Genomic DNA, 25349 nt, shown 5'->3' with positions numbered 1-25349 from the left:
AATTATATAATAAATCTTTAATCCTAATAATAATAATAATAATAATAATAATAATAATAATTATATTAATTGTACTAACTTATATAAAACTAACACTAATTAATTAATATTTCTAAAGTAATATTTTTATTATTATTATTATATTAATAAAATTTTAAGATTTTAAAAAAAATTAATAGAGGTATTTAAAATTATTAGCTTATTAATTTTTTAAAATATTACGAAATTAACATTAAATATGAAAAGTTTATTAAATTTTAATAATTTAATTTATAATTGAAATAAATTAATAGTCGCAATTAGATATAGAAAAGGTAATCACAGATGGCGAGATAGAACTGCCCAGTCCATAAGCCATGTGGCCGAGAGACGCCCATAAACCAGGCGACCTTCAACTCTAGATAGTCAAATTATCTCTTCGCCACAAATTTTTGCTTTTTGCTTTTTTTCTTTTTTTGGTTTTCTTTTTATATAAAACCTAATACGCATTTCTATTCGACAATACAAGGCGGCCAGGCGGGCCTTGATATTTCTTTTCTAAAAATCACTTCAAAATATAAAAGAAAAAAAAAAAATCTTAATCACTTCAAAGGGATAGATAAAAGAGAGAAAAGAGGACCCAAATCAAAATTTTGTCGCTCTGTAAGTGCAATCAGAAGGTATTTCATTTTCTTCAATTTTTCTTTTCTCTTTAGTTTCAATTTAATTGTTTGTGTTTTTATGTGTTATTAAATTTTATGTTGTAGTGACTGGTAGCAATGGCTCCAAGTTCAACGGCGGCAGCAGCAGCCGCTTCTTCAAGCTCTTTATTAATGAGCGTACCTCAAATCCGTTCATGTTTGAGTCCAAGCGACAACCGTCGGGTCAACCGTCTACAACCGCCGCGTTTGCCGAGGCTCTCTACTCCTCTGGCTCAATTCCATCAGAAGAATTCTCAGTCTATCATTTACCCTAATAAAAGGCATGACCTTTCTCTTTCTTTTTCTCTGTTAGAATTAGATTCATGTAATTGCTAGAATTGTGTTTAATTACGACTGTCTTTATTACTTTTTTTAGATGGCAACATGAAGTTGGTTATGGAGGATCAGGTTCTTGTAGAAAGAAGAATAACGCATGGGAACGACGTAGTTCGTTGCTTGGTGAAAGAGTGGCTGAATCTTCTTTTACAAAACAAAATAACTGTGTTTCTTGCTTTCTGAATCACAGTCGTCGTGGAAGGCGTACTAGTGTTACAAGACGTATACCAGGAGCTTTTGCTGACAAATCTGCTTTTCATTTGCCGGGTTTTGCTTCAGTTAGTTAACTTCTCTGTTCTTTTCTTTAATAACTCTGTTTTGTTGTATATGACATAGTAAATGCTATTTCCTTTTATTTATTATTTTTCTTTATTGTCTTAGGGCTTGTTTGGAATTAGTCATGTTTGAGGACTCAATTCAATTGAATCTTGCAAAACTATGTCTGACTTGACATGATTTTATTTATTCCAAAATGCTATTAAGTTAAAAAAGAATTGAATCCTAGGGACTGTAACTTTACCAAACAAGAGAATCGACTGTTTAGAATTGAATTGAGGTCTTGCATTTTTAGACTTTAACAACACCATATTAGTACTTGGTAATCTGGATATAGAAATCAGTGCTTTCTCGTTATTTCAGTCTTGTGTGATTGAGGCTAGGTTATGGATATTTTCGTTAAAATTTAATGCGTTGTGCATATTGAAAAGTCAGACTAAAGCTTAAGTAAATCTTTACCTATTTGAGGCATGCAAAAATTGATCTCAAGCTTAGATTTAGATTTTTATTTGAACTACGTTGACTGTACTATCTAAAACTTAACTCTCAATCTAGAGGTGCCTGAGCTTACTTTTCTGGTTTGTTTTTGTTCCTTTTTTGCTTCTATGTGGCCTGCACATGCTATGACTTGTAAGAAAGATCACTTTTTGAGTTTGACCCTCTAGATTTTCCAATTTGACTCATTCTAATCTTTGCACACATAGAAAACATATTTTGCTCTGGTGATTGTAATGTGAACAATTTTTCAGGTGAGGGGAGTTCATGTTCCATGTGCATCTGTGGGTCCAAATGAGCCACATGCAGCAAGCACAGCCTGTCCAGATGGTATTCTTGAGAGACAAGATTCAGATTTATTATATCCTGAGCTAGTAAGAACTGGATTAGCTGAATTTTTAAGCACAGAACTCCCAACTCACCCAAAACTGTATCGAGGGCAGTTAAAAAATGGCCTCCGTTATCTTATATTACCAAATAAAGTTCCGCCAAACAGGTAAAGTGTATTCATTTCTCTATGTCTACGTTCTAAATTTTAAGGATGTCATGCTTGCAAGACATGCTTTTTTATGGATATATGAATTCTAGTTATGTTACATTATCTGCATATCATGATAGAACAGAATGCTTGATGCACTGTTCTTTTACAAAACTGCTGGTAGTTGCATTTAGATTTTACATGTGATTTCCAAATGTGTTGCATAACACTTGCAGATGTATGTTGAGATGATCTCACAGTGGCAAATATTAAAATAGAATATGCTTGGAACTAGAAAGGGCTGAAACAATAAAGTCAATTGGAATTATTGTATATAAATTAACCAAGTGCTGGCTCATAGCTTTTAGTACTGACATTTCTCGTGATAAATTCACAGGACTTTTAATTTGGATTATAGCTATCGCCATTGGCCTAAGCATAGTAACTTTTATTTGTGATGCTACTACTTATTGATAGCTCTTTTCAAGTTGTTGAGCTGCTTTCATGAATCGACTCTTATGCTTTTAAGTGAAATGCCTAATAAATTTATAGAAAAAAGTTTGGTCCTTCAATGTTAAAGGAATCAAATGCAAAGAATAGGGCTATAAATGAACCAAACATCACGTAAGCTACTCGGAGCTGGACTCAATGAAAAGCTTGTTTGAGATTGTTTGTTAAGTTAATCGAACCGAGTTCGAACTCAGTTTTGGGCTCGATAACTTTATCGAGCTGAACTTGGGCTTAACAGAGTTTGTTTCGTTAGCTCTCGAGCATGCATTGCGAGCTTGTTCGTGAGCACGAGCTTGAGCTCAGTTTGTTTAATAGCTCATGAGCAGTTTCGTTTAATAGCTCGTCTATAGGCTCGTTTAACAACTCGAGTTTGAGTTCGAATTAATTTTATTCTTAAATTTAAAATTGTGTATGTATATAATATGCTATAACGATAATATATATTTTATATATTATAAATATATATCGTATATGTTGCTTGTATAGATATATTTATATATAATAATAATAACTATAATGTATATTTTATAGTAATATTAATAGTTAATATTAAAAAATGCTTAACAAGCTCGAGCTTTTTTCATTTTATAACTGATGAATGAGCTGAACCCGAACTTAGCTCGTTTAGCATAATGAACGAGCTATTTACAAACTGTGCTCAATAATTTTGAAACAAGTCGAGCTCGAGCTTGAATATATCGAGCTATCAATCTCGTTAAAGTTTGGCTCGGCTCGGTTCGTTTTGTTTGCTGTCCTTGTAATTCTTAGTGAAATGGAATCTTTTTGTACCTATACACTTTAGCAATTATAGTGAGTGCAAGGCATGTTCTTACTTCTTATGATAACAGCCTCTGCCTTTGCTTGTCTATCTTTCATAGTCAAAAGATCTTTTGCTTTTTTAGGTTTGAGGCACACATGGAAGTTCATGCAGGATCAATAGATGAGGAAGAAGATGAGCAAGGTATTGCACATATGATTGAACATGTTGCTTTTCTTGGAAGCAAGAAACGTGAGAAACTTCTTGGGACAGGGGCCAGATCTAATGCTTACACTGATTTTCACCATACTGTTTTCCACATCCATTCACCAACTACTACTAAGGTTTGTTTCATTTTGCCAATAAATTTCTTTTACATGCTTATGGGCATTGTATAGTTTCAGGAAATTTATCATATCCATTATATTATATTTACTTTCATTTCAGGAGAAGCCATGTTTTATATTTTGGTTTGTCCTATGTATGGCATTCCCATTGAGCACACATGATGCATCAATTACAAATAGGTCTGTAAATGAATCAAACGTCTCGTGAGCTATTCGGAGTTCGAATTGATAAAAAACTCGTTCGAGGTCGTTCATTAATTTAAACGAGCCGAGCTCGAGCTCAATTTCGAGCTCGTGAACATGTTCGTTAGCTCGTGAACATGTTCGTTTACTGGCTCACAAGTAGGTTCGCGAATAGGCTCATGACTTCGAGCTTGAGCTCTGTTCGTTTATAAAGCTCACGAATAGGTTCGCAATTTGGCTCGCTTATAAAATTCATGAGCAAGCTCGTTTATAAGCTTGACATACAGGCTCGTTTATAGGCTCGAGGTCGAGTTCAAAATAATATAATAATAATATAATTATAATATTTAAATGAAGCTATTACTATTAGTAAGAACTGCAATATAGATAATAAATAATAAATAAATATTATTGCAACAAAAATAATAAATAATAAATAAATATATTCTATGACAATTTAATAAATGAGTATTTTTCAAATTAGATAAAATAAAGTTGATTCATTATTACAACTTTTATTTTACTTATAAATTATGATATATTATAAAACTTAATTACATTCTTATGACGGTAAAAATATTCTAAATGCATCCTCTAATTATACTAATTTAATAAAAACTTATTTATTATTAAAATCTTAATTAGTATATAATAGGTCATGACTAACCAGGCACTAGCATAGAAAGAAAAAATTAAATATTTTGTCTAAATAAATATGGTCAGTAGTATTGCCATTATTGCGAAATCTTATATATATTTTAACCTTAACACAAAGTATTTTCTTTTCAATTTCATGCTCTTTAGTTCTTAGATATCTCATATTTGTCCAACTCGAGTCTTGGAGTCAATAGAATGGAGTGCCGGCGTTGGATCATATGGTTTTTTTTTTTTTGAGAAAATCTTTATTTAATTAAAATTTTGGATTGGATTTACGTTTATATTTATAAATAGTAATCAAATTAAAAACTAAGTCAAACTAAAACAAGACTGTAATTTATATAAGTTAATTTATTATTATGAAAAACTTTTAGCTATTTTATAATATCACAATTCGACTATTTTATATTTTAAAATTTATTTTAAATTTTATAAATATTATTCATTGAAAGGTGAATGCCACTAAAAAAAGAAATTGTGGGGCTGGTTTATATACTCTTTTAAGTTAGTATAGACTTGTGATATATTTAGTATGGTCCTCTTGCAATTTTTATGCATTTTTTGTTTTAATTTCATCTTTCATGTTGTTTTAATAATACATTTTTTGTATGTTTTGCTATTACCTTTAGACGCTGATGTTGATTATTTTTGTTGCAAATTTGTTTTTTTTTTTTGCTAAATTTGATACTTTCATCATTCCTTACTATATTTTTAGATGTTGCTATTGATTAATTTAATATTGAAAAATGCTTAACAAGCCCGAGCTCGAGCTCGAATTATGCTTAACGAGCTCGAACTCGAGCTTTTCTTATTATACAACAACTTAACGAATCAAATTCGAACGAGCTCGAGCTATTCATCGAACCGAGCTCGAGCTATTCGCGAGTCTAATTATTTTCATACGAGCTGAGCTTGAGCTCCATTATAAAAGCTCGAATTGAGCTCGAGCCTTTGCCAAAATTAGACAAATCAAACCCGAACTTGTTGATGTTTGGCTCGGTCGGTTCGGTTCGATTACAACCCTAATTACAAAACCGTTATTGAAATTTTGTTTAGGATGAATTCTTTTTGGGTCTTAAGAGTTAAATAACTGATGTGATACCAATGAGTATTTAACTCTGGGATTTGTGTTCCTATGTTAAATAGGATTAGTTGTATTTTCTTTTAATTAGTTGTAATAGATCTGTTAGTATTCTGTTTTCTTTTATCATTCTCCGTTTGTATCTCAATGGCATTAAGAACAAATCAATTGATTCTTTCTTGGATGGCGTTGTATATTTGCAGTATAACTAAAGCTAAATCTGGTCTTGCTGTCTTGTTATTTGTTCTAATTTAAGATATCTGGTTTTATTGATTGGAAATGAGACATCTTTGGTAGGATGGTGATGGTGATCTACTTCCATCGGTTCTGGATGCATTGAATGAGGTATGGATTGGAACTTAATATGTTTAAGCTGCATACCCTGATTTGATGGGTAATCTATTACTATGATAACAGATTCTCATAAGTTCTATTATTTCCCTTTTTATTAACATTTATTTAACGATATGACATTTAACGTGTCTTACATGCTTGCATATTTCATGAGGACAGATAGCTTTCCACCCAAAATTCCTTTCTTCTCGAGTTGAGAAAGAAAGGCGAGCTATTCTTTCAGAATTACAGATGATGAACACGATAGAATATCGTGTTGATTGCCAGGTAAGGCCTAAACTTATTTCTGTTTTGGACTGGGAGCTGGTTATTGTTTTTGTTGGTAGTTAGCATCATTGTTTTCTAAATGCATTTGCTTTAAATACAGTTATTGCAGCATCTACATTCTGAAAACAAGCTGAGCAAAAGGTTCCCCATTGGATTAGAAGAGCAAATTAAGAAGTGGGATGCAGATAAAATTAGGAAATTCCATGAGCGTTGGTATTTCCCTGCAAATGCGACCCTATACATTGTTGGTGACATCGATAAAATCTCGAAGACAGTTCACCAAATTGAAGTATGCCACAATCTAAACTAGAATGAGTAGAAGACTTGGTTCTAGTTTAGTAATGTTTTTTCTTCTTTTCCTCTTTTCTTTTTAATAACACAAAGAAAATAATACTTCATTTCTTGTTGTGCAGACTGTCTTTGGACAAACTGGCCTTGATATTGAGACAGCCTCTGCACCTGCTCCTAGTGCATTTGGTGCAATGGCTAGTTTTCTTGTTCCTAAACTCTCAGTTGGGCTGCCAGGATCCCCGGAAAAGGTCTCTAGTTCCACAGATCAATCTAAAAGCTTGAGAAGGGAAAGACATGCAGTTCGCCCACCTGTGCAGCATAATTGGTCACTCCCAGGAAGCAATGATTGTATGAAGCCGCCACAGATATTTCAGCATGAGTTGCTCCAACATTTCTCATATAATATGTTCTGCAAGGTATTACTAGTGTTTATGTTGTTAAAACCTTCCTAAATTTTTTATGTAGCTTCATTTGATTTGGATTTTGGTTACTTTTAGGTCTATTCTTTTATTATATTGTATGATATGGATTTTGCTACAGATTCCAGTGAACAAGGTCCGAACATATGGTGACTTGCGTAATGTTTTGATGAAGAGAATATTTCTATCTGCATTGCATTTTCGCATTAATACTCGATACAAGGTGTGTGATTTTGTGCTTACAGTTTCAGCTTTTGTTCTCAATGATTTTCTGTAATTTTATATATTGTCTTCTGAAATTAGCTGAGCATGTAACTGACTGCTTGTCAAGATATTTGTTCTTCTCTATTCTTTTGCTTTCTGATTTGGTGGTTTGGTCTTTTCATCTCTTCATATTTTTGTTGATGGACTCAGATTACAGCTGACTATATTTTTTATTGACAATAATTGTGATTTGAGCTGATCTTATCATCCATAGTAATTAATTGTCGCCACTTCCATGTCAGTTTTCATGATGGTAATAATGTATAATGACAATTGCAGTCTGAAATAAAAAAAGTCCACATTATCTAGTTTGGTTAGAGATTTAAAGATTCCACGTAATTTAGAATTCTCCAAAGTTTGAATCCACTGTTTGACTTGGTCGATGGATGACAATGACTATTTTCTAGACAATGTTTGAGATATCAGCTGATTAAGTATTTTGCTTTTTCTGCATTTTTGTGCTTCAAGGCTCTAGACAGGAATTAATATAGCAATAAGAATTGTAAGTGGAAGTCTAATAAGTATGAATTCTTTATATGATTCTTACGTTGTTGAGTTGCTACCTGTATGTTCTACATCATCTGATCTGGTAAGCGCATTGAAGGTTTTGTTGATTGTGGAAATTTTCAGAGTTCAAATCCTCCGTTCACCTCAATTGAATTGGATCATAGTGATTCTGGAAGGGAAGGATGCACTGTGACAACCCTTACAGTAACTGCAGAGCCCAAGAATTGGCAGAGTGCAATTAAAGTTGCTGTTCAAGAGGTTTGTACTTTCTGGTCTTCACTAGTAATTTTCTTTATATAATTTGGCATTGCTGGTGTGCTTTTTAGTGTTTTAGCATGGAAAATACGTAAAGTTTTAGCTTTCATGCTATGTATCAGTGCTATGGTATGTAGAACTGGAAAGGAATTGCAGGATTTTCGGAGATCATGTTTAATCTTAAAAATTGTTGTGGGTGATTCTGTCTTCCTTGGCTTCTTCAAGGGCCTCCATTTTGGGGCTGTCAACTTATCTAATGGGATTGGAGGGCTTCAGGGTTTAGGTCTTTGCTCTCTTATGCATTTGGTTACATTTAGAACTTAGGATTGAGGAGGATGTCTTGTTCTCCTCTTTGAAATTTTTTCTTCTATTCTTTTATTGTTAAATCCTTCTATCTAAAAATGGAATTCCTAGATCTATCTAAAAATGGGTGTTTCCCCTTTATGTTCATGTGTGTGGTGTGTTTCCCCTTTATTTGCTAACTACCAAAAGCATGGAGTATGGACAATAAGGTAGCTTTCCTGCTATATATCAGTGCCTTGATATGTAGAATTGGAAAGTGCAGGACTTTCAGATGTTTAATATTAATAACTGTTGTAGGTTAATGTGTCTTGATGGCTTCTTCAAGGGACTTGACCCTTGGGGCTGTCAATGTATTCAATGGGATTGGAAGGCTTTGTGATTTAAATCTTTGCTCTCTCATGCATTTAAGTAAATTTAGGAGGATACCTTGTTATCTTTTTTATTTTTTTTTTTCTATTCTTTTATTGATGAAGTCTCCAATCTAATAATTGAAATCCCACATCTATAGTGTCTTCCCCTTTATTTTTGTATGTGGGTGTGTTCTGTTATTTGCTAAGTAGCAAAAGAATGGTAGTTTGTTTTATTTTAGCTAGTAGTTACCACAATGAATTTGTCTTTAGCTTGATGCTGTTAACTTACTTTCCATGATGATATTGTGAAGCTTTTTCTTTTCCATTTCTCTCTTGGTTGTTTGGTGCAGGTTCGAAGACTTAAAGAATTTGGTGTTACAAAGGGTGAACTGACTCGCTACATGGATGCACTTCTAAAAGATAGTGAACATCTTGCAGCTATGATTGATAATGTGTCCTCTGTTGATAATTTGGAGTTTATTATGGAGAGTGATGCTTTGGGCCATATTGTGATGGATCAAAGACAGGGCCATGAGAGTTTGGTTGCTGTTGCTGGGACAGTCACTCTTGAAGAGGTAATTTGCATTCATGTTGTCCCTGCTTATCAATTTTGGCTTCATAGTTTCAATTTCAAATCACTGAAACACGAGTATACAATTTAGTAATCCGTATTAATATATATATTTGTTCATAATCTTGGAAAAAGTCTCATGCAACATATATCTAGACCTTTAGATTCACCTGTTGGTATTTTTTTGAAGCATCTTTCTTGCAGTTAAAGTCGTAACAATATCATGCTTGTATTATTTGACACTGTGAAGTATGGGGGCTTTGTGTACTGTTTTTAGCCAGTGTTATCATGAACTTAATTTTTTCTAATCCTATAAACCAGCAAAAATGACTTATATCCTAATACAAGAAGAAATGATTACAGGACCTGAGAAACGAATACTTCAAACGCAAAACTACCTTATTTAGCAGAAGTAAAAAAGAAATTTTTTTGAAGAAGATCCTTAAGGGATCTGGTTACAAATTATTGTTTTCTGTTTTCACTGAAATAACTTGTGAAATCCAATGGTTCCTTAATATGAAGGAATGGAAGTGAGGAAATATGTAGGGAAGTGATGGGGTAGTATCCTTTTCTTGAAACAACTGCTGACTCAAATAGAAATGAAGAAAGAGAAGTGAGGAATTCCGTTATGAGAAGAAAATCCCAGTTGAACTTGGAGATAAAGAGTGGAGATGCTTCTTTATTACAACTTGAGACAGAGGAAGGCTTTTCCTTTTTCTTTGGGTGGGTGAGGGGTGGGGTTGGTAGGTAGACGATGCTGTAGCTGTCGTTTTGTATCAAAATCTTGATTTATGAATCTAGTGAAATTCATCGATATAAATTTATTTTAAACAACACGATATCCTTTTGAAAGAAACCAAAAAAATTATGTGTCCTGATAAATTTAGAGTGACCACGAAAACAATTGGAAAGGCAAGCAAAGAAATTTGTTGGTTTTCTTTATTGTGTTTGTTTTCTTGTTCAGATTACTCGGGCGACAGTTCAGGGGCTCTTTTACGGTAAATTGAATTTAAAGTTGAGTTTAACCTATTGGTCCCATAAGCCAGATGAGAAGGGAATTGATTGAATGATTGATGTCTTAATTCGCTTGATCAATGTATGATATAGTTGCCTTTATGATTTATCGTATAGGTTCACTTTACTTGGGTAGGGAATCACATCATATGTGAATCATATACAGTTTTAACAAAAGTGATTGCCCTTTTACTGTAAATGGAAACGTAGTTGGGCAATAGGTATCCCAAATCAGGTTCTGTTTTCATATTAGACTACCAAATCTTATTTATATTGCATATGATTCCACATGATCATATGCTCTTGATATGTATCCCAGAGTTACACTCATCCCAGAAACTTAGAAGCCGACTTGCGTATATCTATCCCCTTGTTGAGACTTAATTATGGACTGACCATCTATTGCCCTGTAGTTGTCATTCTGTGTCGCAATCCTGATTTTGTGAACTAATAATTCATCAGTATATAAATTCTCATGATCAATTTTAAACAACACCATATCCTTTTGAGAGATTTGAAATATAAATCTAAAAAATGGCATGTTTTGTAAAACTTGGAGATCATGCGTACAATGGGAAATGTACTTGCCTAGCTAGAAATATGGTCCTTCATGTGGGAGTAGAAGATGTAATGCATACGTGACAACATTCATTGGTTGGATTTCCTTATTTTGTTTCTCTCCTCCTTTGTGTTACTTGGAAGTTGGGTGACAGTTCAGGGGCTATACAGTAAATTGAAGTCAAATTGAGTTTTAAACCTATTAGTCCCACAAGCCTGATGAGAAAGAATTGATTGAATGACTGATTTGTCTTGGTTCTCTTGATTAGTGTATGATGTAGTTGTATTTGTAAGTCACCCTATAGTTTCACTTTACTTGGGAAGGGAATCACATATGTGATTCATTTGAATATCCAAGAACAAAAGTGATTGCTCTTTTAATATGAATGGAAACGTAGCAGGGCAATAGATATCCTAAGTAAAGATGATCTCTTATATTACACTACCGAAATTGTATGTATGTTGCATGTGGTTTCACACCATCATATACCCTTAATATGTATATCATAGTTTAAATCATTCCAGAAACTTAGAAGTTGATGCAAACATATTTATCCCTCTATTGAAACTTAATCATGGCCTGACTATCAAAAGCTTTGACTTGTTATCTTGTACCTTGGATTTGTTTATTGATGCGTTTCCATTGGAAATACTGAAACTTAAGTTGTTACACTTTTTTTGGATGGGGGATGCCTTGTAACTCTGTGGCTTGTTCGTTTAGCCTATCGTACAATGAATGAAATATTTGTTCTATGGCTCTTTTCACTGAAAATCTTCTTGTCAGACACTCTTTAACTATTTGTTGATTCTTTGTGGTTGCATAGGTCAATTCTATTGGTGCAAAGGTATTGGAGTTTATCTCAGACTTTGGAAGACCCACTGCACCACTTCCTGCAGCAATTGTTGCATGTGTCCCAAATAAAGTGCATATTGATGGAGTGGGAGAAGCCGAGTTTAAGATTTCCCCAAGTGAGATTACAACTGCCATAAAATCAGGATTGGAGGAACCAATTGAGGCCGAACCAGAGGTATCCATTAAAACTTTGCATGCCTTCCATTTATAACTGAAGTTGTTGCTATTAAACTTCATGGTGAGTTACATTTTTCCTTGTGTTTTCAGCTCGAAGTGCCAAAGGAATTGATATCTACATCGCAATTAGAAGAGTTAAGGTTACAACGCAGACCATCCTTTGTCCCCTTGCTTCCAGAAGTGAATATCTTGAAATCGCATGACCAGGAAACAGGAATCACTCAATGTCGTCTTTCAAATGGAATTGCTGTAAATTATAAGGTATGACATTTTTTATTTATTTATATTCAGCTTGTCATTGGCTTAGTATGATAAAATTGATTCTTCATTATTATGCACTTCCTTAATATGCTTTTGAACATAGTTGTTAGAGGAGCGCCTGAGGCGAGAGGTGCAAGCCTTAGCGCCTCAAGCCAAGAAAGGCAGGCGGCTTCACTAAGGCGTGCGCCTTTGTGCACCTCAGACCTAACGCAAGGCGCATCTTTGTAATATTTTGACTTTTAGTTGTTTTTTTTTCTTTTAAGACATGAAATGATTTCAGCTCTTCATCATAGACTTAATATAGAATATGTAGGCTTACCCACACCTAATTATCTCCAAAAGAAAATTTAAAAAAAATGGAAGAAAGAAGATTAGGGCAAAAAGACATATGATCAAGAAAAAGAAGAGAAGAATTGCCTAGAAGTGTAGGAGTAGGGCCAAGACCATAATTATAGACTTATAGTAAATTAGTAATGGAAAATGCTTTAGGATTTCTATTATTCTAGGACTTCTAGTTATTTATAGGGTTAAATACTATTTACCCCCTGTGGTTTGGTCTTATGTATGAGTCAGTCCCGCATTTTCGTTAATATAATTAAACTCCATTGAGTTTAATTTAAACTAACTACTACCTTCTTCCATGTTATTCGAAGGACTAAACTAGTAATTTAAGATTATAATTTGATTCTTGAACTTATTATCAAGTATCAAACTCGTCAAAAATTTATTTTATTATCAAATTAGAATAAAATCTTATTTTTAGCATAAGTTAGTTTTAGTGTCTAATTAAAATAGTAAATTTAATATTCTTTTCTTTCTCTAATTTTTTATTTTTAATACAATTTAGTTCAAGTAAATTTGAACATTTTAAAACTACTTATATTTACAATAATACTATTAAATTACTATTTAATTTAATTTTAGTTATTAATATAAAATAAACATTTCTAGTTAAAAAAAATTATTCTATTATTATTTTTTATTATATATCATGGTTGAACTATATAAAAAACAAAAATTAAATTAAAAATTATGTCACTTAAAGATGAAACTTTTTATCCACCATTCAATGAGATTAATACTGAGTAAGATTTTTATTTTTAATATAGTTTAATTTTAGTGTCTAATAAAAATAATATCTTTTTTTATTTATCTTATTTAAAAATTTAAAATTAAACTACATAGTAATTTAATTATATGAAACAAAAAATAAGTGTTTTTAATATGTTTAAATTTTTTTAGAATTAGATTATATGCTAAAAAGATTAAAAGATATAACAAGTTAAAGAATATTAAATATATTATTTTAATAAGACACTAAAATTAACTTATGCTAAAAATAAGATTTTACACTAATTTGATAATAAAATTAATTTTGGACGAGTTTGATATTTGATAATAAGTTTAAGGATCAAATTGTATCTTAAATTTTCAGTTTAGTCCTTCGACTAACACAAAAGGGGTAGTAGTTGGTTTCATTAAAATTCAAGGGGTCTTTAATGTAATAAGAAAAATACAGGGACTGAGTTATACATTAGACCAAACCTCAGGGGGTAAATAGTATTTAACCCTTATTTATAAGACTATGTTTTACTTTTTTTATCTCTTTTGAACATGTTTTTTTTGTTGTTTGTTAAATGCCTCCCGAGCATGGTTGTCATGATCTTTTTTTTTTCTTTCTTTGGTTGTGTGTTAAGTTTTTTATTTGATGTATGGATTGTGTTATGAGTCCTAGTTTTATTTTGTTTTATCTTTTGTTCCTCAATTCTGTTAGGCGCGCCCCTTGCGCCTTTGGAACCAAGAGCCCTTATCGCTTTGGTGCGACTTTCGCCTTTAACAATTATGCCTCTGAATTTAGTTTCTTGTGTTTATGTATATATATGCAGATTTTCCTTTTTATCATTGTTAGATCATAAAAGAAAAGGAAAAAAGTGTAACTCATTAGGATAGTGAAAAAAGCTATTTAAAACCATATCAAAACAATTGGGCTTTCCAGGCTTCACATGCTAGAGTAACCCCTAAAAGACTCAAAAGCAGAACAGCACAAAGAAGCTCTAAAATTTGAAAACCATCTGTTTTTGGAATATGCATCAAAGAGAGTGACTTTGGTGAAAACTTTTGAAATTTACTCTCTAAAGAACCTTGTGTAACTGTAAAGAGCTTACCCTTTCTTCCTTGAAATCCTGGAAATCAATCAACAGAAACACTTCATGATCTGCAGGCTATCCACTGCTTAGCACCACCAAATGTTCTGTTCCGCATACTTTATCTAACGGAAAAATTTTAAGTAATGTCCATGATCTTACCATTTTAAAAATGCTAAAAACACATGTAATAGCCTTAATGTGCTGTGCCACTTACCATGCCAAAGGTGGTTTTTTTGTCAATTAATCATAATCAAACTAATAGTTTTAACATTAGAGGAATGCTACCTTTTGTGTGATTTGCAAGAGGAAACAGGTCAAATGAGTTGCACAAAGTGCCAAACTATTAGCATAGCTACTGCTGTTGATAAAAATGCTAATTTTCAATTTCCAGAAGCAGCCAACTTTTGGTAAATATGTCTGATAAGCTACTGTATGGGTATTTTTGTCCTTTATTCATTAAACTACTTTTCATGGATATCTTATCCATAAATGTTTAAAAAATCAGCTATCTTGCCAATCTTTTAGATTGCTGCTACTTTAAAAGCTTAATTTTCAAGCTTATCCTAAAAGCTGGTGCTTAGCTATCTGATCAATCAGCATTTTTGCATTCACCAAGCAGCTTAATAGTGCATTTTCGCCAAAAGCTGCATTCTGGTTTGGAAAAAGTGGTTACAAACGGGCTCCAAGTCGCAACTGTAATACATGTTTCCGGGGACTAATTAAAAATTTCAAACTCCAAAGGCTCCTATATATAGTCATGGATGGATTTACAGAAAATATGACAAAAATTAGCCTCACTTATATGGTTTAGTTGCTAAAAAATCCATTATTTACACCAAGTGTTAACTATGAATATTGAATATTAGAGGTGAGTCAAAGACAAGGAAAAAACTATTCAGATTGGAGTATCCTCCTCCTGGAGGTCCTAGGAAGGAATGTGCTAGTCATTTAATAGTGTCTTCTTCTCAACAAAATTTTGAATATTAAAAGATATGCCACCGGAACAAGGGCAATAGCTTAGTTTGGTAGAGAAACTTGCTTACATGCAATTTGTGGTCCCTTTTGTTTAATTTTCAACTCTGAATATGCATACATAATCAAATTCTAAAAACCATTGCTAGATCATACTGCAACTGTGCTTACAGTATATCTTCTTGGAAAGAATGTTATCTTGGCTCATTTTGGACATTGCCACTAAAAAGGTGTATCTGATTAATCTTATATTCTCTATTTTGCCTTCTTATACATGGATATATGCTGGGACTGGCTACAACTTCCCCCATTCGAACTTTTAAATACAATAGTATATTTGCTATTTTACAGATTTCGAGAAGTGAATCCCGGGGAGGCGTAATGCGGCTTATAGTTGGTGGAGGGCGAGCAGCTGAAACTACCGAGTCAAAAGGAGCTGTTATTGTGGGTGTTCGAACACTCAGTGAGGGAGGTCGTGTGGGTAACTTTTCAAGGGAGCAGGTAAATGAAGCTATATGAAAATATTTGGTGCAGCTCTGTTGTTGCAACTTAGGAACATTCAAATTCAACCCAATGGTTTTGCTGACTGTCATCATATTTTGTATCACTTTGTTTTACATCAGTAATCATTCGGTGGTCTTTTGATTAGCTTACCTACAATGCATAAAAAACATTCAAGATTAGTTCACATTAGTTGTTAGTTATTTTCAGTACTTCTTTGTGATATGTTTAAAGATTTGACCCGTGCTTAACTGGTGTCATTAGATAAACTATATTGTATAAGAATATGCAAAATTACGCAACTCTTGAGCCATCCGAACAGTGTGGAAAAGAAGGGAATAAAAGGAAGTAAGGGTCTCAGAACTCGATTTTTGAATCTGAAATTACTGGATGATTCAGGTGTTCTTCTTCCTTTGTTCCTCCTAACTTCTAAAAGGACAATATGATGATGTATTATTTTAAGCAATTTTTTCATATCGCATGCATTTTCTTTTATACAGGTTGTTTTTGGTTTAAATAGAATTCTACCATACAAATTTCTTTTGTACTACTTTTCTTCAGAAGAAAGAAAAGAGGAAAATGAAACAGCGAGGGATTCAAAAGGAATAAACTCACAAATTATCAGCTGATGAAATGATGCTCAAAATTTAGTTTGTTATGCACTGAGCAATGATATGGCTGGTTATAATCTTTGTTATTGCTGCCTTTTTAAAGCCTGTAGCAAGTCATAATGTGCATTTCATGCTTGTGCTCTATATTGTGAATTTCATCAGTAATCTAGTTTTCCCACTCTCCCGAGATGGTGATTGACACCTTTGTAATATCCTTCTTCAGGTGGAACTGTTCTGCGTGAATCACCTGATAAATTGCTCTTTGGAGTCTACTGAGGAATTCATTTGTATGGAATTTCGTTTTACTCTAAGAGACAATGGGATGCGCGCAGCATTTGAGTTACTTCATATGGTGCTTGAGGTAATTTGCTTTTTAACCATATATGCCAATCTGCACAACAGTTGAAGCTTTCTTTTGTAACATGTTGTCCACCTATCTATTTTTTATTATTTATTTTAATATTTCTTATTGGCTTTTCTGTATCTGACCATGAAATTTTAATATTTTTGTTATATCAAGCTTTATGATGCCCACTTGTTTTCTTTTCTTGGTTTATTGTATTTTATACTTTGGCATTTCCTGTATTTCTTATAGAACATTGATACTTTGGTCCCGTCAACTGAAAATTGATAATTTTGAGTCTCAGCATAGCGTCTGGCTGGATGATGCTTTTGATAGAGCAAGGCAGTTATATTTATCATACTATCGGTCCATTCCCAAAAGCTTGGAACGTGCTACTGCCCACAAACTCATGACAGCAATGTTGAATGGAGATGAGCGATTTGTTGAGCCAACGCCACAATCATTAGAAAACTTAACATTGAAATCAGTAAAGGATGCAGTGATGAATCAATTTGTAGGTGATAACATGGAGGTATGTAGTTATTTGTATTTCAATAGTCACATCTGGATGCACGATTTCTGTCATTTAATGGGTGTATGTCTACCCTTCAGGTAAGTATTGTTGGGGACTTCTCAGAGGAGGAGATTGAGTCTTGCATTATTGATTACCTGGGCACAGTTAGAGAAACAAGAGGTTCTGTTGGAGCAGCAAAATTTGTGCCAATCTTGTTTCGACCATCATCTGATTTGCAGTCTCAACAAGTGAGGACTTGAGCTATTTCTCTTGTACTAGCATTTGTTATATTTGGAAATTGCAATTTTAATTCTGATATGCTGATGAACTTTAAGGTTACTAGGGCTTCAAATGAGCTGACTCTTCTAGCGCACAGCTCAGAATGTTTGTAACCAAGTCTTGGAGAGGCTTGTTTAACAACACAGGTCTAGAATGCATAACTTTTTCACTTTGGTATAAACTCATAGGTGATCCATGAAACTTTCTCATTTAGAGCAAAACCAATGTCATTAGGTCTACATAATTTGTCAAGTTCACCCTTTCTCTGTCCTTCAGTTATGCTTTCTCTCTCTAATTATTTTATCTGAGACTTGCATACAGATTACATAGAAATATTCAACCTTTTGCATATAATTTGTTATTGTGATACCTTAGCATTTATTTTTTAAAGTTTCATTTCAAATTTGGCGTTAATTGTGTTTGTGGGCCGTTAATAATCTAGGTTATCAGTCTTGGATACTATCAAGGTTTCTTCTGTAGAAAGTCTTCAAGTGGACCGTATTTGTAACCTACACTTGAGTGCTTAATATGAGCTGATAAAGGTTTGTCAAAAGATTGGGCCAAGATCAGGTTTTGCTCAATCTGGAATCATAGAATCTAGTAAATATTAAGCCAACCTTGAGTTCTGCATCATTGTGGCATATCCAGGCCCAAAAGCAGATAGTAATTAGCTTGCTCGGGTTGGCTTGTTTTCAGTGCTTACTCTGTGGAAAACTGTTTGTCCTCTTATGAATTTTACCACTGTAACTTGGCGGCTACCTTGACAAATAGACACATAACATATTTTGAATTAACCAGGTATTCTTAAAGGATACGGATGAGAGAGCCTGTGCATACATTGCTGGTCCTGCACCAAATCGTTGGGGTTTCACAGTTGATGGAAAAGATCTGTTTGAGTCTATCAGTGACATTGCAGTTGTACCAGGTAAATTTTGGCTTTATAACAGATGCCATTAAGACATATGGTTCTAACAATTTGCTCCTAGAATTTCTTAAATGTTATAGATGCATCATTACCAATAGAGATAAAAAAATTTGATGAAATGGTTGGAATCATGTTTCTTTTTGGTGACTACTAGTTTGGAAGGAATTCCACCAGGTTGATTTGTAGCATAGGTAGTGCACCTCAAATTTGTGAATAAGATAGTACATGTAGATCCCTTTCAAAAAGGGTATCTTGCATGCAAAATGTTAGTTTTCGTGGAAGCTTAACCTGTATTGACAAGCTTATTTTGCTTTTATCCCAAGTTCTGCAACTGGATGAGGATCAGCCAAGTGACATCCTATATGCTTAGCATTGTTGACAGGGATAAAGAACAATTACTTCCGTGGCAATCTATACTAGTCCTGGCTGGGTTTTTATTCTTTGCTCACTTCTCTTTTTTCTGTTTTGTGCCTATGTCAGTCTTAGCTCATATCATTATGTTACTGTATTATTTTTGAGCAGATGTGCTGAAAATTGTTAGAAAACTTTATGCTGAAATACAATCTCAAAAGAGGTTTATTGACTGTTCAGCAGTTTAAATTTTTAACTTACAATGGTGATGTAAAGAACAACTAGTTGTACCTTATTTTCATTTTGTTTGTCCAACCCAAATTGCCCCTTTGAATGAGGACTGACCAAAAGACAAACTCCTGTGTAGTAACAATTCTAGACATCCTAAAGAATAGTGGTTTCTATGCTTAATTCCTGAAACGTCTGCCCTTCATTATTTCTGACCCCTGGACTGTCCCTCTCGTCCTGTGCCAACCTTTCTTTCTGTAACTGAAAAATTAACTGCCTCAGAACCTCATCCTGTATCATCATTTGCTTAAAGAGAAATTTTTTTATCATGGATGTGTTGAGAACCATATGCAACCTGATTGTAATATATGAGTTTGTAGATTGATAGAATATTTAATTTGCTTTTTTATTTTGTTGAATATGGTGATAGGATGAATAGTGAGAAATGGTGCTTCAGTCTTCAAAAGATAAGGATTGTACAACTGTCTACCTATTTTCATATTTAATGTCTTATCTAAATTTTGTAAACAGCATCACATTTGGTTTTGTATCTGTGTAATCTGAACAGGGATGATCATGGTCATTAATTGGTTTACATGGCTTTGTGAATGCTATTTCAGTAGTTATCCAAAAAATTAGCAGAAAGGGGAGATTATTTTGGCTCTTTCTCTTAACTCTTCTCTTTTAGAGTCTGGACAGTTTGATTCTTGTCTTATTGTTCCTACTTACCTGCAATTCAGATCTCATAACTAGGTGATGATTTTGCAGATGCACAATCAAAGTCTGAGCAACCATTGATGGGCAGGAAGGATGTTCAAGAAGATTGGCAAAGAAAACTTCGCAGTCATCCGCTTTTCTTTGGCATAACAATGGGGTTGCTTGCTGAGATCATAAATTCAAGGTGATTCCTGCTAAAACTGTGCTCACAAGCTCTTTTGTGCATATCATCCTTGTATATTAATCAAGATGCCACTGGTATCTGAATTCCTTGTTGCTATTTCTGAGTTCGAATCTTATGTTCTTTTCTATTAATTGTCTGAATGGACACTTCTTTTTCTTCAAATTCTTCAGCAAGTAAAAGAATTAGAAGTCACAATTTCCTCGAAGCATGAATAATAAAATAAATGATAGTTTCAAAGCACAACCTTAGCAAAGTATAAGGCAAAAACTGCAAACTTCATTACCAAAGTCAGAGGTTCCTATATAAAATCTACTAAATTTAGATAATGCTATTTTGTGAAAATAAAAACTAGAACATGTTATCAATAAAACACCTCAGCCTTCCATTGATGCCCTGTTCTTGAAATATGCTTTTGAGCTCCTGGTTATCCCTTGTCTTAAGAATGTTAGTAATCTACAGCTTCTTGGTGGCTTTTGATGAGTTCTGTTTAACACGTGCCTGTAATGATCCTTCTTACCCTGGGCATCAGAAATAAATGCAATTTGTCTATTTAGCTGAGGATATTAAAGGTTATTTTTATGAGTTTGCTAAAATGAGTAAGCTTTACGGTTGTTCCTAGTGGTGATGTTAGAGATGAGATTGTTAGGTTTTTTTATCTTTAGAGAGAGAGGTAAAGGAGCGGGGGCTTTAGAGAGATAAGAAGAGAGATAAGGGGGTAGGATGGAGGGTAGAATGATATGAAATTTGCAGTTTATTCTGTTTGCAATTTGCTTATTGATTCTTGCTAAGCATGTGAGATTATCTGGTTCACATTCATGCTCCAATGTAAATTTGGCCAAATGTTATCAATGCAAGTGTGGTTATTGAGACAGTTGATTGAAAAGGAAAGATCACTGAAAATGGTAAAAAATTTTAAATTCCTAACAACTGATTCATCATACCCTTTGTCCATGACAGATAGTGGCAACAGGATAGGGTGGATATGGGGAGATATTCCTCATCCCCGTTTAATTCCCAGTCCACAGGGACTGGGTCTCTCTATTCATATGGTGTGCTCACTCCCTGCTTGGCTTATTTTTACCCCGTGTTCAGAATTTGCTTTTATTTGGATTATTAAAATACAAATTAAAATAAGAATATGATGTGAGATAACAATCGAAATACAATCACAAGTTCAATACATTCAAACACATTTCCATGTAGACAGAGAAGGTATTGAAGCCAGTTGTAACATATGACAGTTTATCTAAGGTCGATAAAGAGTACAAGATACTGAGTCCTACTTGGGATGCTTTGCAGTTGTCACTGATTTACTTGCTATTCGTTTGAATTGCTTAATACATTTGCATGGTCTTTTTGGAAGTAGACCGACTGTGATGATTTATTAATTAAAAACATTCTGTCAAGGAAGTTTGCAATTCTGCAATTCATGAATCGTTGCTATTCTGGGGAGGCTTTCATATATCCTGATACATGACTGCAAGTGGCAACTGAGGTCTTGCAGTTTGTAGATAAAAAGCTAAGAAACATCTGTGCAGTTATTGATTACTTTGTTCTTTTCGTGCAGACTTTTCACCACAGTCAGAGATTCGCTTGGATTGACATATGATGTATCATTTGAGTTAAGCCTGTTTGACAGGCTTAATCTTGGATGGTATGTGATATCTGTGACATCAACTCCAAGCAAGGTGGGTGTTCCCCTGTATTTGCATTAATTCTTCTACTTTGTTATTCCAAGTTAGTTACCAGCATTGTGTTGATAAATATGCAGGTATATAAAGCTGTTGATGCATGCAAGAGTGTTTTAAGAGGGTTGTATAGCAACAAGATTGCCCCAAGGGAGTTGGACAGGGTTAGTTTACAGAACTATTGGATTCCTACTTAATGTACTTTTATATTTGGTATAGAGATTTGCTGAAACTAAAATGTTAAATGGAAAATGTGAACATGATGTAATCTTTCATTAACAGCCTGTTTTGCAACTTCGTAAGCAGAATGTTTATTTTCACTGTTGTTTTCTGTTCTCAATTTCTTATGCTTATTTGTAATGCTATCATTCTTATAATAGAATAGGAGTATCTCTTGTTTCTGCTATCTATTATGTTATATGTGATGGATATGGAGATCTTAAATACATCTTTTGGTATCACAGGCAAAGCGGACCCTTTTGATGAGGCATGAAGCTGAGGTTAAGTCAAATGCTTATTGGCTTGGATTGCTTGCTCACTTGCAAGCTTCTTCTGTTCCGAGAAAGGTAAAACTAGAAAAGCATGGATACAGATACATGTTATATTTAGAGAATATTCTTGAATAGGTTTTGTTTTTTTGTTTGTTTTTTCTTTTTTTTTTTTTTGTTCTGTAAGATGTCAGATTAACAGTTGAACATTTTCTGTTTTTGGTTCTGAGTTTCAGGACATTTCATGCATTAAAGATCTCACTTCACTATACGAAGCAGCCACTATTGATGACATATACCTTGCATATGAACAATTAAAAATAGATGACGATTCTTTATATTCATGCATTGGGGTTGCTGGCAGCCAGGCTGGTGATGAGATTACGGGTAAGTGTAATATCTTTTTTTTTCTAATGAGCTGTCTGGCATTTCTCATTTTGTTATATTTCGTTATGAACAAGTTGAATTGATATCTAGCTCTTGATATTGTAATTATTGAGATATGTATTTCAGATGAATCGAGTTTCTGTTTGGAGCGCCATAGTTTTCGATTTCTTTGGTTCTTACACTTGTTTATTTGATTGAAGATATTACAATAGAAACTTTTAGTTCTCTAATAGTTTTTTTTTCTCAATTGGATGAACTCGTCATTTGCAGTTCCCTTAGAAGAGGAAGAAACAGAAAATGGATTTCAAGGAGTTATACCTGTTGGGCGTGGTTTATCTACAATGACCAGGCCTACAACTTGATCTTCCTGGTTATATCTGTGATCATCCTCAATATAATGGCACTCAGTTTTAGAAGGTACACAAAATCTATATGCTTTATGGAGATGGGATATATAATGATACTTGTCAAGGAGTATTTGCTCATAAGTGTACCAAAGGCATTTCCTATATGGTTCTGATCTAAGCAATGAAGTACACTGTCTGTACTTGTTTTATATTCTAGCAATTTCTTTTTAACAGGTTAAAGAAATCACTTTTAACAGGTTAAAGAAATCACTTTTAACAGGTTAAGGAAAACACAATCATAGTTATAGTTGTTGGAAATGAACTATAAACTAGCAATTTAAGTTATTACTGAAGTTGGATGTCAGTGACCTTGTGTTGTTAATAAGCAGCTATCTGCAGTGAGAGTTCTTAAGTTTTTATTTGTGTTAAAATTTTAGGGGAATAAAGCAACATGAAAATTTAGCATGCAAACTTGGTAATGAGAAGTATTTTATTGGATATGACCCTTTCTGACCTGCATCTGTCCACCTGTTCCAAGTGCATCATGTACATTTTACATCTGTGTATGTGTGCGTGCGAAAATGCTGATGCTGGGGAAAAGAGTACTGATCATGATCTCTCTTTACTATCTCTCTCTTTGTTTCTTTTTTCTTTTTCTTCTTATGAGGGAGGAAAAAATGTTAGGTGTTGGAAAGAAGGAAAGGGGAGGCAAATACTTTATGCTGCGATATGGCTTAAACGATCATATTAGCAGCTCGATATTTCATGAGTTCCAATGTTGTTAAAATTGTGACTGTAGGCTTTGAGAGCTTGCTTTTATCTAATTACTTCTTTTGATAGTGGGCAGTGCGGATTCGAGGGGGAGTTTTGGCACATTCATGCATCATATTTTAGGCTGTCTTGTTTCTGGTTCTTTTTCTTCGTGGTTTTCCAATTTTGGTGCATTTGCTTTACGTTAACAAGAAGGAATAAACTTTCTTCTTTGTAGAATGGTGGGGAAAACTGTGAAGGAGAGGCGTGGGAGCTGGTGCTGCTAGTTAACCTCATTACACCAGAAAGGATGTATAATCCTCTGCCATGGAATCAGTTCGTTGATGTCTGCTCTGCTTTCTCAGAGATATGGTTAGCTCAAAACCAGATTAAAAATGCGTCACACGGGCAAATAAGGTCCATCTGCATTGTTTACCAACTTTAAACAGTTGGAAACTTCATACAATCTAGTGTACAGGTTTTCTTCACCAATTGACCACATTAAATTTATAAATCATACAGAGGTGTCGACTATCTGAATTTGTAAATCAACAAATTTTGTGTACCATATGGATTGGAGGCTATGTAATAGTTACCTCTTTTTAAAAAGTTTAATGAATAAACAAAGATTCTGTTGCATGTGCATTCTTGTCATGTTAGGCTAAAATGTTAATTTGCCCCTTAAACAATGGGCAAATAGTCAGATTTTATTGTTTTAGCCAATTTACGTAGCGATTTAACAAAAATAGTCAATTCAATCTAATCAAAATACTTGAACAATTTAATTTGGTCTTTGAACTTTATACTAAATATCAATCCTATTTGGCCTTTGATTTCCATACTAAATATTATATTATATGAAAATGTAAAATTATTTAATTTTAACATAATTTATTCATATTATTTAATAAAAATAATTAGATATGTTTTTAATTAAAAGTTTGAAACTGAATTATATTAACTTCAATTAGTAGTTGAGTATTTTTAAATTCTCACTAGAGTTAAAATTGGTATTATTTTATATATTTTTATATAAATCATAAATTTTATATGATAGCTGACTTTTATTTTAACTATCTAAACTTTTTAATAATTATCCATTATGATAATTTATAGTATTGATAAACATTATATAAAAAACTTAAGATACCAACAAAATATTTAGTATGAAATTTGGAAATATTTATAAAAATTATATAAATAATTAGATAATAATAGTAAATTATGTAAAAATTAAATAATTTTTTTCTAATTCAATAAAAAGTTATTTTTATAAAATTTGATAGTTTGACATTTAGTATGAAGTTTAAGGACTAAATTGGTTGAATTTTTTGAATGAAGTGAATTGATTACTTTTATCAAATTATTAGATAAATCGAAAAAAAAAAATAAAAAGAGCTAATAGCCCATAGTCTTTAAGATTAGGGAACAATTTGGTACTTTAACCTGTTATATATGTTAAAAATTGGACAATGGGCCACTTTGCCCCTAGACTTGTATTAAGGGGTTAAATTGGCTGAATTTCAATCTTCAAGAAATAAACTCCCGAGCTTCTATTTTTGGGCCAACTTGATAAAAGAAACTTGGCTTACTTTTCAAAATATGTGATTATGATGTTAAATGAGTTTTTTTATTTATTTTAAACACTAGAATTTTTGAAAAAAAAAAATCAC

The 25349-nt window shown here is 33.2% G+C and overlaps 1 protein-coding gene across 2 annotated transcripts; it reads left to right on the top strand.

Annotated features, from left to right (window-relative positions):
- Nucleotides 1-401: 401 nt before the first annotated feature.
- On the top strand, nt 402-24315 carry LOC8270320 (stromal processing peptidase, chloroplastic). 2 transcript variants are annotated; one of them, XM_015717558.3, is made up of 26 exons: nt 402-642; nt 747-961; nt 1057-1294; nt 2042-2283; nt 3678-3876; nt 6098-6145; nt 6314-6421; nt 6522-6710; nt 6835-7128; nt 7253-7354; nt 8026-8160; nt 9161-9385; nt 11778-11981; nt 12074-12244; nt 15715-15864; nt 16699-16836; nt 17123-17350; nt 17431-17580; nt 18410-18536; nt 19884-20016; nt 21584-21704; nt 21788-21868; nt 22169-22270; nt 22429-22579; nt 22850-22996; nt 23915-24315. In XM_015717558.3, exons 2-25 carry the CDS (start codon nt 759-761, stop codon nt 22939-22941), a joined length of 3831 nt encoding a protein of 1276 aa, XP_015573044.1. In that variant the 5' UTR covers nt 402-642; nt 747-758; the 3' UTR covers nt 22942-22996; nt 23915-24315. The 2 variants fall into 2 exon arrangements, with proteins under 2 accessions (XP_015573044.1, XP_015573043.1); XM_015717557.3 differs by having other exon boundaries at nt 403-659.
- The last annotated feature ends 1034 nt before the right edge of the window (nt 24316-25349 follow it).

Source organism: Ricinus communis, chromosome 1, assembly GCF_019578655.1.
Source record: "Ricinus communis isolate WT05 ecotype wild-type chromosome 1, ASM1957865v1, whole genome shotgun sequence".
In the NCBI taxonomy this organism is placed as follows: domain Eukaryota; kingdom Viridiplantae; phylum Streptophyta; class Magnoliopsida; order Malpighiales; family Euphorbiaceae; genus Ricinus; species Ricinus communis.
Note: the sequence above shows the minus strand (reverse complement) of the source record. Positions and strands in the feature narration are given on the sequence as shown.